This window comes from Chelon labrosus (genome assembly GCF_963514085.1).
Source record: "Chelon labrosus genome assembly, chromosome: 3".
NCBI lineage: Eukaryota > Metazoa > Chordata > Actinopteri > Mugiliformes > Mugilidae > Chelon > Chelon labrosus.
The window spans coordinates 20,674,728-20,693,170 of record NC_140339.1 but is presented as its reverse complement, the minus strand read 5'-3'; the positions used below and the strand labels follow the sequence as shown (position 1 = coordinate 20,693,170).

Genomic DNA, 18,443 nt, shown 5'->3' with positions numbered 1-18,443 from the left:
ATGTCATATAAAAACACAGACAACGATGTCTGAAATCTCATTTTATGCTTTTCTTCTCCTCATACTATGATTCTGAACTTTGCTGTCACTTTCCAAACTTTCTTTTCCTCCTCTCTTCTATCTGCACAGGAACAGTATTTAGGCTGCCATGAATAATATTGTGCATCTTTTCTTATCAACTCTTATATACATCCACATATCCTCTCCTCTCTCTGCTTTCCCTCCTCCCCCTGCACACGTCTTTTCCTCTCCTGTATTCATCTCTCAGCAGTAATATTCAAGCTATGCCGCGGAAAGAGTGCAAGGGGAGACGAAGTGTGTTTTTCTGAGAGCTGCCATTTCTGACAGTGATAGGTGATGTCTGTCTGCCACCACTTCACCTTCAGCATCAAGGTGACATTTAAAATACATGCTATCACTCCATTTGCCTGTAAATGTTTTGCAGCTGAATATCAAATTCAGAGTATGTTCCTTCACATTCTCTGGCGGTGCACGTTTCAGATTCAAATAACTGGAGCTGTTTTAAATGACTGACAAATTACAGCTGCTGCAGATTTGGGGATTAAATTCCAGGTGGAGAAAATTCAGTTTGGTCTTGAGAACCAATATAAGGTCCTTATGGTTAAAAAAGTTGAATGAGTAATTCTACGTATACTTTGTGTGTGTGAAGCATTAAGCTCTGAGTAACTCTAGTAAAAGCGTATAAAAGGGTATGAATAAAATCAGATATGTAAGTGAAACCTTTCTAAAAACTGACCAGAGATGACAGGTGAGGGAATAAAAGCTAGATTCAAACCAGAGATGCTGAGATTCATGGTTGCACTCTAACTCTCTAATACTATACTAATAAAATCAACTTGTTTTCATTTGGTTTACTTACATCTTCCAAATTCAGAAAACACTGGAACTTATGTGTGTAAGATTAATTAGAGATCAATTATGCTTTTCCCTATATTCGCAATATATATACTGTATATTGTTTTAAATTTTCATATAAAGAGGTAAACTGTTGTAACAGTGATGGTTCAGGCTGCTCTGAACAGTTGGTTTGCAATGTTTTTTTCTGTGCTGACGTCACCTTAATCTATAAACAGCCAGAATAAATAAATTAATAAATAAACGTATCTAAATTTTGTTTAAGCTGGAAAACATGCAAACCTGCAGCATGGTACACCAGGGAGAACTAATACTGCAAGCCGCTCGCATGCAGGAGACACAAAACGAATGAAAGCCAAAGACAGTGTCATGAGGTACAGTAAGTACGACGCCTTTTCTCCTGTGGCCCTCTGAATAACACAAGTTAAACAATTCTGGTTTGATGGCTTAGCTTGGTTGAGGATGGGGACTGGAAAGCTTTGGCCTTGCAATGGATTATGGCTCTAATACTGTCCTGCTATAACACTGAGTCAGCAACTCCCCCGCTGCGAGGGTGCATGAGAAATACAAATGAGCGAAGCATGGCATGGATCGACAAAAATATCATAGCTGTAATGATGGAAAAATTATACAGTCATTGTTTAATAAGAGAGTCAAACAGTACAAGCTTATCATTTTTAATTTGAGAATGACCTACTGAAAAAAGTCCAAGTCTTTTGTGATTATTTAGGTTATTGTAAAAATAATCTATATTTTATGAGGTATTTAGGAAATCTATCCTAATAGTTGATGACATGCTGATCTTTGGAGCTATCTACCCCCAGCTGTGATGCCCATTTTAGTTGACAACACACATTAAACACTAAGTCACTGCTTTGTATCATGGCTACAGTCTTTAATGAGGCTGCAGCTAGTTGTGGAGTGATAAATAACTTATTGTTTAATACTCTAATCAGCATTCACACTTAGAGCACATTAAATGTAGCTAATTTAAGTAATAATTTGACTTAAAGGCCAAAAGTAGAGAAAAGCACATATTTTCTACCACGCTGTTGCAGTGCATTATATCCCCAAAGCATCCATCACAGGCACCATGTGACAGGAAAACACATGTGTATGTGTGTGTGATTGTGTGACATAAAAGCAGTCTGACGGCTAGTAACTCACTTAGCAGCGGCAGCTGTTGCGGAGCGGGGGCTTGGTGGCCAATTCCCCCAGCGCCTTACTTCAGCTTCAATGACGCGCAAATAAACAGCTCAACACTTTTCCAAAATAGCTTCGCTCGTCCTCTCGGCATCCTCACCTCTACTGCTCCCTTCCGTCCGGACGCACGGCCCTCAACATCTCATAATTTTAAGAAACCAGACTGTCTTTGTCAGTATCGTCTAATGTAACTCTGTTCAGAGATTAAGAAATGCCATATCCAACTCCTATATCAAATATACCTTCTCATCTCTGCAACTTTCTCTGCATTATTTGGTTTATTTATGTTGAGTTGTCTTTCTCCTCAACTCTTTCTTTGAACTTCTTTTCTCATCATACTACATGCAAATAGGTAGGATAGGAAGGATAACCCCCCCCCCCCACACACACACAACTAGTTTCCATTATTTAACTTCTCTTTTCAGCATGTATCTACTTGCTCCTGTCTCGACCTCCTTTCTCCTCCTCCGTCTTCCTCTTGTTTTCACCTCCCTCTCATCCTGTTTTCCTTCCACTATAACTCTGTCTCTCTCTCCGTCTGCATCGACACAGTTCATAGGTCCACATCGTTTGTTTACTGTTCTGCAGCTAAACTTCACTATTGTATTATCATGCATTCAGCAGAAATCCAATCCCCGCCTTTTGTGAGTGTTATCTGTGTATGGGTGTGCGTGACATGGCTGTACATTTGTGTTAACATTTTGAAATGCACACCCCTATTTTTCCTTCCTCTCCATAAGCTGTGTGTCTTTTTCCATGGGTGTGTATGTGTTGCCAGCATGTTATCTCACACCTCTTGTTTTCTCTCTTGCATCACAGAATGCTTCAGCTCTAATCTTCAGATTTACGCAGGATTTGCATACATTCGTTAATAGCGTAGGGAGCGCCGCGTCAACACAAGGTGCTTAGACAACGTGAATTATTATTAGGGTTTCAGTCATTCCACTTAATGGTAAGTCAATATTTAGCCCTGCCAATGAACTACTGATAAAAATGTGTGTTGTGGATTAGGGTTATCCGAGCTCTCTAGGAGACCAAAACCCCTCCACAACTTTAAACAAACCAAACACTTTTAAATACCTGAATATATTACAAGGGGTTTGTGTAAGTGCACAGCAAATGCACACATACACAGTTTTGTGTGCACACATGTGCTGCAGCGGGTTTCATAGACTAGAGGTGTTTCATGTGTCTTTGTCTTGGCTGAGACATATTGAAGACTTGAAATCCTATAGAAACTGCATGGGAATGGACAATGCAACTTGGGGATGTCCTCCTTTATTGTCATGTAGCACACATTTGTCCAGTACAAACAAGTATTTATTTTGTTTTTCCTTTATTTCTGAGAAAACAGTAGGAGTGGACCTACTTCATTGCTTTATATCTGGTTATTTTTGGAACCTTTTCTAAACTCAAACAATGATCTATTGAGCCTAATTTTCTGACTGCTACATCTGACATTCACCCACAAGAAATGATTTTGGCCAAAACCATATTCCATGCAGGCCTTCACCTCCTTCAGATTAAAAACTGAGGTGCTGTCCCCCTGTCCTTATTCCCACTAGATCGGGGATGTTATGCTATTTACTCTATATATGCAATATTATCAAACATTAGTCAGTAGATGATGAGTTTGGTTAATGGGAAACTGTGTGCTTGTACAGTATTTTTATTTGTGAAGTTCCACATTTATACTCAAGTAAATGTTGTAAAGAAAGAAACCATCACAGAACATATTTAAGCTTTCAATAAATGGCATCATCCTCAAATGTACACACACACACTGCAGACAGGAGAGTGTGTGTTTTGTATGTGCATAAGGACATACTTTGTGCTCGAGGGGGCCACACTATATGCCATGTCGAGAGAAGGAATAACAGTGGATTGACTTTCTTACACAGCGCACACTGTTCCCTTGTGGACACACACATGTTGAGGATGTTGGGGAAGCAAGCATGCACATAATAGAAGACACACACACAAACACAACTTTTCCCAGCTGGCTGGATGTCCTCTTGTCTTTACCAGAATTACCAGCTGGACATGTTTGTGAAAGTGTGTGCATTTGCCTGTATGTGCCTCTTTGCATCTTGAGTGTTTGTTTAAGCGAGAAAGTGTGTGTGCGTTTGTGTGTGCGCTGAGCTTTAGTAAATGCTTTGGGAGCAGTTATATTTTCACCACCCTACAGGGATTCACTAAAGAGTGAGAAACAGCAAGCAGCTGTCCATTTGTGTTTAAAGTGTCTGTGAGAAAGGGAAAGAGAGAGGTATGAAGAGAGTGAATAAAGAGAAAGCAATCAAGATACTTAAAGTGTTGAAAAGGTAATAAAAGTAAGATATAATTAAGGGAGATTTCATGAGCATGATGAGGCACAAAATGTCCGAAAACTATGAAGCAAAACTTATTAACGTATGCTGCGCAACTCAAATATCCACGTATTATTACGTTATTAAATCCTGCCATGAAGACTTGCTAATTAACTGTAGAGCTGTGTGCATGTTTGTATGAAGGTGGACTTAAGTTTTACCCAAAAGTTTTGCTCTTAATAACTCAATTTATAACAGCAACAACATCAAGAATAGCACCAAGCCAAATGAAATGCGCACACATACACACACTCACTCTCACAGACACACATCAGCTCAACTCTGTGCTCCCGGCAGCCTCTGGTTTTATTCTTGCCAGTCATTAAAGTAAACCTAATAGAAAAGCCATCATCATAAATACATTAACAGAGAGAGAAATGTCTTCCTGTGTTCAGAGAGCACTCGATCTTCTAAAGCAGCCAGACGCTGCTGTTTGGAATGCACTACTGTTGGCCATTTGCTACCCATCATTGATGAGGGGCTTTTGGCAATGATAAACCACACACAAACAGAGAGAAATACACACCCTGAAACTGATGAGAATCTTTTGGCAGATCAATCAAAGGACATGCAAAGGAAGTATGTCTCTCTGCATAAAGATACATGCAAATACAAACACTTTCAGCACATATATACATACACAGACAACCACATAGACTCAGAGACAGTGGAAGATGCATGCAGTAAGTTGAAGTCATACATTATGTACATTTGCACACACTTTTATACACACAAACGCATCCACTCTCACAACTCCACCAGGCTCAGAGTGAGCTAGCTTAACTACTGGGATAATTTCCCTCCAGCAAATGGTCACCGTGCCCTTGAAAAACATATTTGATTATTACTTTTTCTCCCCCTCCTCTTTTTTTCTTTTAGCATCATCACAGCCATTTTCATCACGCGCTCTGATGATGGCACGGCAAGGCGCGTTAAGATAACACCCCGGCACCGCCAGGCTTTTAACACTTAAACGGTGAAAAGGGATATTCAGATTTGTCCTTGAACGTTTGGATGGGGCCTGCTGGGCTGGGACAGAGGGAGGGAGTAAGGGAAGGAGTTAAAGAAACGCACACATTTTTCACTTTCAGAAAAAAAAAAATGAGGTAGGGAGGGTATTTATGGTTGCGCCCACAGTGAGTGATGGGTCTGTGGGGTTGAAGGGCAGATGGAAGAGTTAAAAAACTGGGCACCATAAAGTAAAAGAATAAAGGGGAAAATGATTAGCGGAGCACACAGTGAGACAGGGAACAACGGGAGGCCAGAGACACCACGGACGTCCCTTTAAACACCATCTAATCTCACCTAAGTCTTAGCTAAACATCTTACATAAAAACTCAGAGAGAGAAGAAAAGAGGAGCAAATGAAGAGCTTAAAAGTTGGTCTTGAACCTGCAGCACAGGAGGAAATGCCGCAAGAAAACAGAGGCCCTCTTGTCCAAAAGCAAACAGCATTTAATCTACTTGAAAGTGAAATGAAAGCTGTTTAAACAAACCGGCAGATTTGGAAGGGAAGGATTTAGCGCAGAGACTTTGTGTTATTGTGTAACAACTGAGGATACTGAGGAAAGGATTACAGCCCATCTCAATAATACACCAAAGACTAAAACCAGAAGTTAAAGATGGCATATAGATGTTACTTGAAAATTTAATATTTTGGAGAGAACCTTGAAGCACTTGTAGTTCTTAATCAGTGACACAGTGCTGTTAATAAGACAGTAGTTTCTTTAATTGAGGTAAAGTCTGTTCAACGAAGAGATTTGTGCAGGAGAAGCAGGGTGCAAAGGACGCTGACTAGTAGGTAGAAACGCAAAGAAAAACATTTCCGAGGAAGAAGTCCATTTTCTCAGCTTTGTGTTAATTTCATGTGTTTCTGAGGGACGGTTTGTTTGAGGTGATACTTCTGACCCTGATTCTATTTTACCTGATTTACACTGGGTGCTTTCCCATTTCAAATCAAATTGTCCAGCCCAGAGAACACATGTGTGTAAGTGTATGTGTTGCATACTTTTGGATCAGTGTGCATGTGCAGGTCTGTTTGTTTGTGTTGTATTGTTGCTGTGCGAATGCTGGTGCACATGTGCACGGAAGCCAGTACGCGTATCTGTTGCCAGACGGCTGTCTCCTGGCATTGCTGTTCCCCTGCAGTGTGTGTGTATGGTTGTTGACAGTGTGGACGGTAATGTGTGATAGATCGCACTTCAGGGACCCCATAATCACATCAGCCTAACCTAGTCTATCAGCTGGGCACAATGGGATACCCTTCACTCCTCCTTTAATCTGCTCCATCTAGCTCTTCACCAGTCTTCTGTTGTTTCCTGCTTTCTCTCTTCTCTCACTTTTAACTCTTCTGCTCACATTTTTTCCCCCAAAGTTTCATTCATTCACATCTTTTTTTTTTTGTTTAATTCTTTCTCTTGCTCTTATGTTTCTTTCTTAAAATTTTTGGATTTTTAAACTAAATTCGTCGTTTTGTTCACACCTCTTACTTTTTCACTTTGTATTCTTGTAATGTATACCACACATTATAGTGCACGTGATCTATAGTCCTACATTTTCTCATTTTTGTTTGATTCTCTATTTTCTCCATATTTCTTTCTTCTCCCTAGATCTGTCGTTAACTATATCATTAAAAGTACAAAGCCCTAGACATGGTGAGAGGGAGCGATGAGAGTGAGTGGCGCCAAGGTTAAGTAGTCTATTCTATAATAGTTGTTGCTGTGTGCATGTTGTGTGTGTGACTGTCTTGAAACAGACGTGTGGGGTCGAGGTTGCATAGCCGGCCCCAGGGCTCCCCGACAGCGCAATGCACCCGGCAAATGGCCCTTAGCCTTGCTAGCGCCGCTAGCTCTGCGATCCATCATACCATATGTTCTCAATGGGGAAGCTAACGCTAATGACTGATGAGTGGATGGGAAGGGGGCACATAAGGGGAGGGGGGAGAGATAGAAGTAATGGTAAGAGAAGAAAGGAAGACCAAGAGGCCAGGCATAGAAACAGAGCAGGGGGAAAGAAGATGAGGAAAAGAAGGTGACAATAGAAGATGACAAAGGAGAAGAGGAGATGGGAAATAAATAAAAGGGGAAGACGGAGAGGAAGAGGAGGCTGGGAGCATATGCACTCCTTGGGAGGCCTCCTCATATGAAGGATGACCATATAGCCCGCTCAGCTGGAAGAAAGAACGGAGGAGCCCGTGGAAGAGGAGAAAAGAAATGCTGAGACAAAATTTGTCATATTGAGATGCCCTGGAATAGAATACGAGTAAAAGAAATATTATGAATTATGAATTGATAGAGTGAAAAGTGAAAACAGCGAAACATTCTCCAAAATAACTCCCTATTGACAATGAATAAAAAGACCATAAAGCAATTAAAAAAAGTGAAAACAATAATAATAAAATATATTAATACAGTTTTCTGACAACTTTCTTTATAATAACTATAGTAACTTTTCATCAGCATATGTGTATTTCTGTGTGGTTAAAGAACTTGTGAATGTGTGTGTCAGTGTGTTTGCGCATAGGCTAACAGAGTACTATAGGCCTGCCCATATGGGGCCATTGTTTATGTGTGATGAATAGAGTCCACGTGTCTGTCTCTGGCACTCAACACTAAGCGAACCCTGCCGAGGGCACCCTGTTGACTCTGTGTGTGTGTGGGTGCCTGTAATACGTCTGCGTGTGAAAGTGTGTGTGCGAGGGAGAATGAGTGTGTATTTCTCCTGCTGTGTGCTTGGCAGTGCCCTCAACGGTGCCATCCTGAGTGTGTTTCATCATCATCTGCCATGACAAAGATGTCTAATGACACACACATGCACCGACATCCACACATGCACACAGACGCACAGTCCCATCTGTGCCATGGTATCCGGGTGCTTTGGGACACTGCGGGAGAGGAAGAAAGGGAAACGACCCCACGTTCCTGCACCATGTGTCTACCTCTCAACCCCTTTCCTTTGCTCTCCTCTTGTGTAGTTTGGTCTTTTTCCTCACTCTCCATTTCCCCCATAAACATTAAGAAGTCACCAGGGACTTAACTGACAAAATACCTCTTGCACCAGAGTAACTAGTTTTTTCTAGTTTTCTAACAAAGGGCATTCTGTTGATTGGACCAAAGAATAAAACAATGTTGCATCCAGATGGCTCGGCAGCCCATCAAACTTCATGTCAAGTGTGATTTCAGTGTTGGTCAAAAAATGTAATTCATCACAGAAAGACAAAATCTCCCCACTCATATTGAAATGTAAAAACATCGCAACAACAGCTGACATATGTTTCTAACTGTGTGTTTACCGACTCACCTGGAGTATATTTATGCACTTCCCCCCTCTCAGCATCACCGCAGCACACAAGTGTATCATCTACAATATGGCCTCCACAGCACTGGACCCCATAGCCATCATGGAGGCTCCCACTACAGCAGAGCTGGCCGCCTGTTATGGAGTAAGGAACCCCCCCACAGCAGCTGTCACCCAGTCCCACTGAGACCCGGCCCTGCAAGTGGTCAGGACAGCAGTATTCGTCTACAAAGACAAGGACAGATGAAGGAAACACTTGAACGACATGGAGAAGAGGCAACTCATGTCAAGCAGAACACAGCAAATGTGACGTGTAAACATAGTACGTCATTTGAAACTCACTGGTTTTCACATGAACATAATATCCTCTGCAGCACTGGTGGCCAGGGAGAGCTGGGACCAGTTTCCCATTGCAGCAGACTGGTCTCAAGGAATTATTCAAACTCAGGTAACTGCCTTCACAGCAATGATGGCGTGGCTTCTTTGTGTACAATTCTCCACTGCAACAAACCTGGTTGACACACAACAGTGTTAAATAAACAAATTCTCCACAAGCACACAGTTATTTGTTAAGACTTTTAATTATGGAACAACAAAAAGATTATTCTATTTACAAAAATTATTAGTGGGTTAGGGTTTCCTCAAATATGAAGACAGCGCCCAAAACACATCTTTGTCCCTTCCATCATGTATATCATATATTATATCTGTCTAAAACATGGGACAGTATTGTGCACCTACACCCACAAACCATGTTTAGCTAACCCTGTCTGATTTTCTGTCATTGGTTCAAAAGTTAATTTATTTGAAAGGTTAAAAACAACCTAGTCCACAATTCTTAATCTTCAACAGTCCCATGTTAGTGTTTGTCAGCATTAACAGAAGGATGCAGAGGCAAGACACTAAAATGTAGTTTCTTTCTCACTTTATGGGATTCTAATGAACATCACAGTAAAACATTAAACTTCTTCTCACATTGTTCATCAGGGACATTAGAAATACAATTCAATCAAGTACAGAAGACTTGTACTTCCTTTATGTTGCTAACTTTATGTATGCAATTGTGTGTGCAAAGAAATATCTGTCTCTATATCCCAAAAGCTCACATTCAGGCATAATTTACAAAGACCTTTAAGCACATGATGGTTTGAATGTGTGTATTTGTACATATGAGCTTAAATGGTGTAATTTCTTGTGCCATTGGATGCTGTGGGATAAATGTATAGCGGGCAGTCACTGTGCCAACTTGGCTGGCATTCAATGACACAAGGATGGAAGTGAATGCAGATGACAAGTTAATCTGTTTAGAGAAATTAATCACTGAGAGGTTGATCATGCATCCCATATAGACCGTATGCTCAGAAAAGGAAACGCATGTTTTTGTTTGCGGGGCTGTATGCTTTTGGGTGTGTTTGTTTTAATATCCTGAGGGAGTACATTAGAATTACTGAAACATTGTATTTTTTCCATTGCAGACCAGCAGCCAAAGTCTGTGGACACCTACAGTTTGCACATTGACCAGCAATTTTAGTTTATACTCTTGGTAAGTTGTTGATAAAAGAGACTCAGCTGTTAAGATGAAAATGGAAAAGAAGAGACAATATAGCAGTGGAGAAATAGAACTACATAGAAATCTCATTGTTAACCTGTGAAGAAACAGTCAGAGAAAGAAAGAACATGTTATCCAAACACAATCACCTGTATGTCAGGATGAAAGCAGGATGTCCCACACACACCATGACCCACAGGACACTGTAGGTAGGAACATCTGAGCCTTAAACCTCCCTCACCGTCTGACTCTTCCCCCAAAGAAGATGTTGCCCCACCAGCACATGATCTGAGGGTCCGTCTTAAAACCTCATAGCCCAGCATGATCCCACTGGGTCTGCCTGGATGGGACCAATCTAATCTCACCACCCTGACAGAGGGAAGAAAGTGAAAGTGATAGGTCGGGGTGTGTTCTTCACACTCCTTTCACACGATCGTACATAAGGAGTCACACACAAACTTTCCAACGCACACACACGCATCCATGCATGGATAATGCCTGACAAAGTTGAGTTACAGTGTCAGGGTGTGTGTATCTTTATAGACTTCACACTATTGATTTTCCCCTTTTTTATCTCTGACATCTTTGGCAGGGGAAAGACCCATGTAGTAACATACAGTTACAACTTCCACAGTCTCTATGACAAAAAAATAAACCACAAATCAGCACTTTTTCTGCAGCTGTAAGATTTGCAACATTGCAATTTAAATATATAGTACAGTCCGAATGTTCGAATAGTTTAGTAGTGTATGTCCAAAATTCAAAAAGAGAAAAGCTTCATCAGTAATTAATATTAAATACTGAATATCTTTAGAAATCAATCTTGACAGAATAATAACAGCTTTCAAGGGCTTTACAGGAAGGTAGGAACAAATATAATCATCATCCATTTGTCGACTGACTATAGCTTTAAAGTACAACTGACACAACAAAAAATAAAAAGGACTTCAATAGTATTATCTGTTATTGCTACATGCATTACTATTAGTCGGTTGTGTCAAAAGTAAAGAGCAACTTTTGTGCTGATGATAAACATTAAGGATTAAACACTCAAATCACAGATGACATATTTTCATTTTAAGAAGTTGAGCAAACATGCAGAGACTGGATGTATGACAGAAAAAAAAATATTGCAGTACATCTCTTAATTACCTGGGATTTATCACTTGTGCTTGTGGCATGGCAAAGTCAGCAGGCAGATCTTCCACTGTAGTTGTTTTTGTAGCATTACTCCGGACACATGCATACACTGTACACACCTCCACCTGAAATACACATGCCAACATACTAGCCAAAAAAACATAATGGACACGTTTCCTATTCTTGTTTTTTTTTTTTTTTTGTTCTCTTGTCTTGCCTATTCTTGAAGTCTTATGTTTTAGTTTCTTAGTTTGTGTACCTGTATGTTGTAGACAGTAAAAGGCAGCAAGTCTCCCAGCAGGTAGGATCCTGAGCTGTTGTCTACATTGCCATGGAGACGGTCATTCACATAGATGCTGTAGCTAGTAACTGCTCCATTGGGTCGAAGGGGAGGGAGCCAAAGCACTCGTGCCGTGCTGCTGTTCACAGGAACTACCTCTGGGGCGGACAGCCCTTCTGGCTCTGAGAGTGGCAGATGAGAGCACAAAGGCTCAAATTTGTTAACAACAAAGTGCATTATATTGTAAAAATGTGAGACACAGTCATCTTTCTAAAATTAAACACAAATGATTGTCACTCATCACTAAATCTTGCGTCCCCAAACAGTGTGGCATTAGCAATCATCAGGACAGCCATGTAAAAGTCAGCTGTCATTAAACTCTTAAAATTTTAGGAATATCATATATCTTACAATGTAAGTTTAGTTGCCACACAAGCTTCACACACACAGCCTGACCATTTTTTTAGACATCAAATGACAGTTTTAACCTCAACTGAGAATGGTGTATGTGTCAAAAGAGACAGAGATGGACACCAAGATTGTGGTACATATGGACAGACTGAGCATGTGTGTTTGTGTGAGCGACAGATGCAAGAAGACATTAGAGAGGCAATGAATAAAATCAAGAATCAAAGAGAGGGAAAAAGAACAAAGAATATTGTTCATTTAACTGTGTTTTACTCAAATTATGATGAAAATCAAGAGAAGAGTGAGAATCAAATGCAGAGGAAGTGAATACTAGAGATCGTGTGTGTGTGTAAGAGGGGTAATCACACGGACTCCATCTATTATTCTAAGTGAAAATGCACTCAGCTACGAGAAGTTAACCCAATTCATTTGCTGCCAATGCACTTACCTAAACCCAACCTACCGCTCTACATTTCATTTACTGCAGGAAGGCATTATCAACGCAATACTGCACACCGAGCCTCTTCCACTCATACACACACAGAAGACAAGCGCGCACATTTTTTCTTGCCAATTAGTCCTGATGTTAGCATTGCCCTATAGATTGCAGGCCATGTTAGGATGGTGGGTAGGGTTGAGCTGCATTAGTTAAAATATATTAAGCCTCCTCGGTGTGTGCATATGTGTGTATGTGTGTGTATGTGTGTGCTGTTATAGCTGTAAAATAATGAAATTACCTCCAGAGCCCTCTCAGTTAAACGAGCCATGCTTTACCTTTAGCACCTAATGATTTTCTAATGTTTTTAATGCACTTTTTATTATACTGCTAAGATTAGAGAGAAAGAAAGAGGCCTCTGACATATGATTATATGACACAGGAAGAGAACTGTGAAGGGAATAAAGAAACAGAAGGATGGTCAGAGAGAGGGAAGTGAAGACAGAAATAAAACAACAGACAGCGTAAGGAGCTCTGACATATGATTACAGAGACTGATTTCAAAGATAACCCTTAAATGTTAAGGGACTGAGCTGAGAGGAAATAGACCGAACAGTATGATGACAGTGGGGTAGCTTGTGCAATCTATAGCTAAAGATAATACAGGATGACCCGGACTGAAATGGGAAATACCAGTAGATCTAAGAAGAGATATCCTCATATTTCACTCTCAAAGCTCCAGATTTTACATGCTGATGAGGAGTCCCAGTTGTTCATTGTGAGAAATATTAAGAGATCATGCAGACAGCTAAAGCCGCGACAGCAGATGACACAGTATTAAAGAGATGTATAAATGTAATGAAGTCATTACATATTTTCAAACATTTTACAATGCAGTGCACAAAAATGTGTGCAGTACGTATGAATCAGTGAGTTATTAAATCAAGAACAAAGTAATCCTGAAGCAATGTGTCAGTAGCATTTGAGACATGAGTAGAGTAACTGATGACGGAGTAATCGATAAAGAATTTGTCACAGTTAACCAGGAACAACTCATGAAGGGGTGTGATCGACTTACGTATGGTTGGGAACTAATCATTAGCTAATGATTCACTACTGTAGTTTCTCTCAATCACTTATTTAGTTAAGTCATTCTCTATCATACAGTCCTGGAAGTTATTCTCGAAGCAATCATGAACAACGCATCAACTATCAGATCGCTCATTCTTTGGTAACTTCTACACACCATATTGTAGAATATTAACAGGTTTTGATAAAATGGATGATTTGATTTATTGTTGAATTTTTACGCAGAATTAAACTAAAGACAAAGTAATTGTATTGTAAAGTATAATCTACATTTAATGACAAATAGAATGCAGCTTGTGTGTAAGCAGCCTGTGTGCAGATTGTGTGTGATTGTCTGCCAACAAGCATTTTACAACACCTTAAGTCTGCCTAACACACACAGTATATTGATTTCATGCCTCACTACATGATGTGTTTAACATCTCCTGTGAAGCACAGAGTTGTGGAGAAATGTATGTTATCCTAGACACCTCTTTTAGATGTACTGAACTGATGGACTGTAGATAACACACTGAACCTGTCATTTACAAAAAAAGTATATCCATTTTTGATCAGAAATAATAATAAAATACACACATACCTCCATCTGCTGTGGTGACGTTAATTATTGCCTTAGATGTATTGTGTGCTCCATTGGAGACGTGTAATGACACCAGATAGGTGGTACTGGGCCAAAGGTCACTTATAACTGTGGAGAAGATCTCGGGGGTGAAAGTCAAGATCATAGTTGGCTGGGGAGACTCTACTGTGACAAAGAAATATTCCACCTCTCCCTGCAAGTCTTGCAAAGCTGGGAAAGACATGAAGAGTGAAGAGCAGTCAAAATAAAGGCATAGTTTTGAGTTCTGATTTCACTGTTTGGATAATTGACAAGTGACAGCACAATCCTCACAGAACACTGTGCAATGAAAGTATACTTGCTGCTCATGTAATATGTGTGTGTGGTTATTCTTCTGACCTTGTTCAAGACTATTTGAGTTTCATTACGTTTTGTAAATGAAGACTTTATTTGAATTGTGTATATGTCTGTGAGTGTTTAGAAAAGAGGGTACTCTTACATGGTTGTGTCCAGTTGACATGTACAGCGGTGTGATTGATAGCTTGGGCAGACAAAGATGGAGGGTGGAGGGGCACTCCAGCCATGGTCACCGCGGTGACAATGTCTCCCGAGGAGTAGCCCACGTCATTATGAACTACCAACTGGTACTGGTAACGAGTGAATCTGTTGAGAGAGAGTATTGTTTCTGAGTGCAATATGTTTAACTTTCTCCTTGAGTTAAAAGCCCCAAATCAGACCTTGCACTAACAACCTACCTGGGCTATTACCCTGGGCTATAACCTATTGCAACTGTTCAGATTCAAGTACATGTGTTCACACATGGCATTAAAATGTGTCTCCACATGCGTGTTCACACTACCAAAGGAATGCAGTGAAATGCATCTCAGACCACCTCCAAATGTGGGGTCAGAGATCAGATCAGATCAGATCAGATCAGATCAGATCAGATCAGATCAGATCATCTATCTATCTATCTATCTATCTATCTATCTATCTATCTATCTATCTATCATCAGAACATGGAACTTGTTGGTCCACAGAAGTGTATTGCCTGGCCTCCATGCCGGTACTCATCTCTGTTTCCCCAAATTGGGGGCATGCTGACCACCATCTACTGTAGGTAAGACTGACTATGGATAAGTACCAAACAACACCTCTTCAAAGAAACACAACAGGTCTTTAAAAGTTACTCTTTCTCTAAAGTAGAAACTTCTATTAAAGAAGCAATTACTTTGTCAAAAGTATTTTCTCAGACATTTTTAAAAATCCTGCTAAGTTAAAAGTGCTGACATATTCAAAGTGTGTCAGTTTACTTCTTGAACAAAGCCCAGCAGAGACATAAACCCAGAGCTGTTTAGCAAGCACAGAGAAAAAAAAGTGATTCCACCAAGTGCCAAACTGAGATTAGGGGACGCTGTGTGAAAAACAATTTAATTCTTTGGGATATTTGCTTAATGTATCTTTGAGCGGTATTAAAAGATCGGCATCAGCAGCAGCTCGCCGATCGGCTCTGCACACACGGTTTGCTGCGGCGCTGCCGTTTGCTCTAGAGCTCATTTCAGTAATCTCACCTGCTTAGGCCTTTATCTTGGTAGAACAATTTGGTGCCGGAGTAAACATGGAGCCAGCGATGGAGATCTTCAGAGGGGGGTGGGGACGAGGCTGTTAATGTGGGGGCCGTGGCAATGGCCAGGGGCTGGTGGGTTTTACGTCTGAGCAACTTGTATCTGAAGGGGAAATTTGAATAACAGAAAACACACACACACTGGTGGATATTTAGGAATCCATTAACACACAAAACATGTACATAAATTCACCAATTTAAGCACAAAGACACACACTGTAGCCTCCACACACACATGCCTGCATATACACACATGTTGACACACACAATTTTCAACTGACTCTTAGTCTTATCACTCATTTCCTCCTCTTCTGCCGTTTTTCATCATTTCTATTCTTCTGCCCTCACTGTATCTCATCCCTCCCTCCCCACACCCCTCCATCCGTTGTTTTTTCTGCGAGGTTTGTGTTTTCCTCTCCCCACAGTGATGCTAATTTCTGCTGTAATCAGAAGAGAAGGGCTTAATGCCGCCTTTTAACCAACCCACTTAAACAAACACACAGAGCTGAGCAGAGCAGAACAGAGAGACAGGCTCATGCATTTTAATCGCCGGCTAGGAAAATGGACCTTTATTTTAGGCCTAAACGCCGACAGAGTAGAACAAGACAGAACAAAATGGACCGGAGTGTGCATTAGGACTGAGAAAACACTGATTAAAAAATGCACAACACTTAGTTCATTACAAAGGCACTTATGTTAGCAGCTTGTTAACGTGTTCCTACCTGCTCATTTGCAGGTTCACAACATCAATACCCCCCCCCCCCCCCCAAAAAAAAAAGTGAATATGGCTGTGATTGGTAGCTTATATACCTTCAACTTCATAATTTCGCCATCCTTGGTAAGAAAGAAGCTTTTTTTTGTATAGTTTAGTGTAGTATCCATGTTACCTGATGTTAGGTCCATTGGGCCTGCTTGGCGGCTGCCAGGAAATGGCCAGGAAAGACTCGCTGACTGCCACTACTGACAGAGGCGCAAGGCCTTCAGGGTTTGTGGGTAATGTAGTAGCTGGAGTTGGCAAGCTTTCTGAGCATCCTCCAACATGCCCTCCACCCTCTGAACACGCCAGCAAAGTGATACTGTAATTTGTGTAAGGAACGAGGTCCGTTATGGTAACGTTGAGCTCCAATGCATTGCCAGCCTCGACAGAGATACGGGGTTCGGGGAGGCGGATCTCATAGCCTTGGATTTCTCCATTGGGAATAAGAGGAGGTGACCATGTGACCTGAAAGATAAAGGATTTGGAAACATAAACACTTTTTTCTCATTTAAAATAGAGTATTTGGATGAACACCAATGGTACAGGGAATTTGTGTTCACGTCCAACTGTCTTAACTGGCTGCGTATTTTAAATGTTCTCGGCAACATGATGGGAAAAAGCTTTTAGATGGATGAACTGCAGACAGTCATGGCATAGTGCATGTGCGCGTATGTACACATGCAGAGGCTGCGGTGTGTCCCTTGCAAAGATATACTCTACTGTATGTACATGATGTAGATGAATGCATGTGTGGTCAAATCTAAGTGGCACCAGTCACCAGGATACTTCAAAAAATCAACATTCAAGTGATCACTTTGCTTGTCCAGCTGTCTTGAGGGGAAAGATAACCTGACTTTGACTTGAGCAGAAGACTCCTTTCATCACATTTAAAGCAGGGTACACACAAAGGCACACACATACACACAAACACCATGCTAAAATAATGAAAGCGACTGGTAATGGAATTGCTGCATGCAAAAACAAAAGCTTGCTGCTGTTGAGCACTGCATCTGATTTGGAAACAGTTCAGTCTGTCAGCATTTCAGACTGAGGATGAAGGTAACTGGCACACACACAAATGGTAATACACACATATACTTCCAAACACATACACACACACCTTTCTACATGCTTAAACTGCAACTCTCTATACACTTGTCTGCACATAAACACACAATGACGTTACACTCAAAAATTGCATGCACATTTTCTCTCTCCCTCTCTCTCTCTCTCTCTCTCACACACAAACAAATACACACACCACTTGTGGATACTGTCATGTACAATAACTGATCAGTTCAGAGCTTGCTGAGACTTACGGGTTTAGATGATTAGGTCAGTGTTGATGACAGTATTATGAATGAACGTCAAGAGTAATTATTTCTCATGCAACCTTGATATTCATTTAACAAGTGACACTGTGAGGTGATACAGGACACACACGCACACACACACACACACCCACACACACACAACCACATATGGGCAGGGTCATTTTGAGTTAGGTAGCTCATTTCCCAAAGTGCGTGTTGGGTGTGCTTTGTGGTGGAAGTCATTTACAGATTGAATAGCTTGATGTAATCTGGAGATGGTGAAGACAGCAGAGACCCTGGGCTGACACGGAGCGCTGGGGCTAAGGCCAGTACAGTGTGTGTGTATGTGTTTGTATATGTGTATATAAATGAGAGCGAGAAAAAGAGAGAGAGAGAGAGTTAAGTTTGGAGTGAGAGAGAATAGTGCGTAAGGACAGGATGTGAGTGCATCCATGCTATTATATTCAGTAGAAACTCAAAGGCACTGAGAAAGCTCTGCAGCGGACAATGCATAACTCAATTTACTTGTCCATGGTTCAACACTATTA

At 40.8% G+C, this 18,443-nt stretch overlaps 1 protein-coding gene across 1 annotated transcript in view; it reads right to left on the bottom strand.

Moving 5' to 3' along the window:
• ush2a (Usher syndrome 2A (autosomal recessive, mild)) overlaps positions 1-18,443 on the bottom strand; it is a gene marked incomplete at its 3' end in the record, with an annotated part of 180,403 nt that overhangs the window by 49,727 nt on the left and 112,233 nt on the right. Inside the window, exons 54-62 of the mRNA XM_084541903.1 lie at positions 16,713-17,047; positions 15,773-15,928; positions 14,701-14,864; positions 14,223-14,432; positions 11,689-11,891; positions 11,442-11,554; positions 10,439-10,658; positions 9,083-9,251; positions 8,744-8,965 (exon numbers count right to left, since the gene is read on the bottom strand). Coding sequence (XP_084398029.1) covers positions 8,744-8,965; positions 9,083-9,251; positions 10,439-10,658; positions 11,442-11,554; positions 11,689-11,891; positions 14,223-14,432; positions 14,701-14,864; positions 15,773-15,928; positions 16,713-17,047 — 1,792 coding nt within the window. The remainder of the gene's footprint in view (positions 1-8,743; positions 8,966-9,082; positions 9,252-10,438; positions 10,659-11,441; positions 11,555-11,688; positions 11,892-14,222; positions 14,433-14,700; positions 14,865-15,772; positions 15,929-16,712; positions 17,048-18,443) is intronic.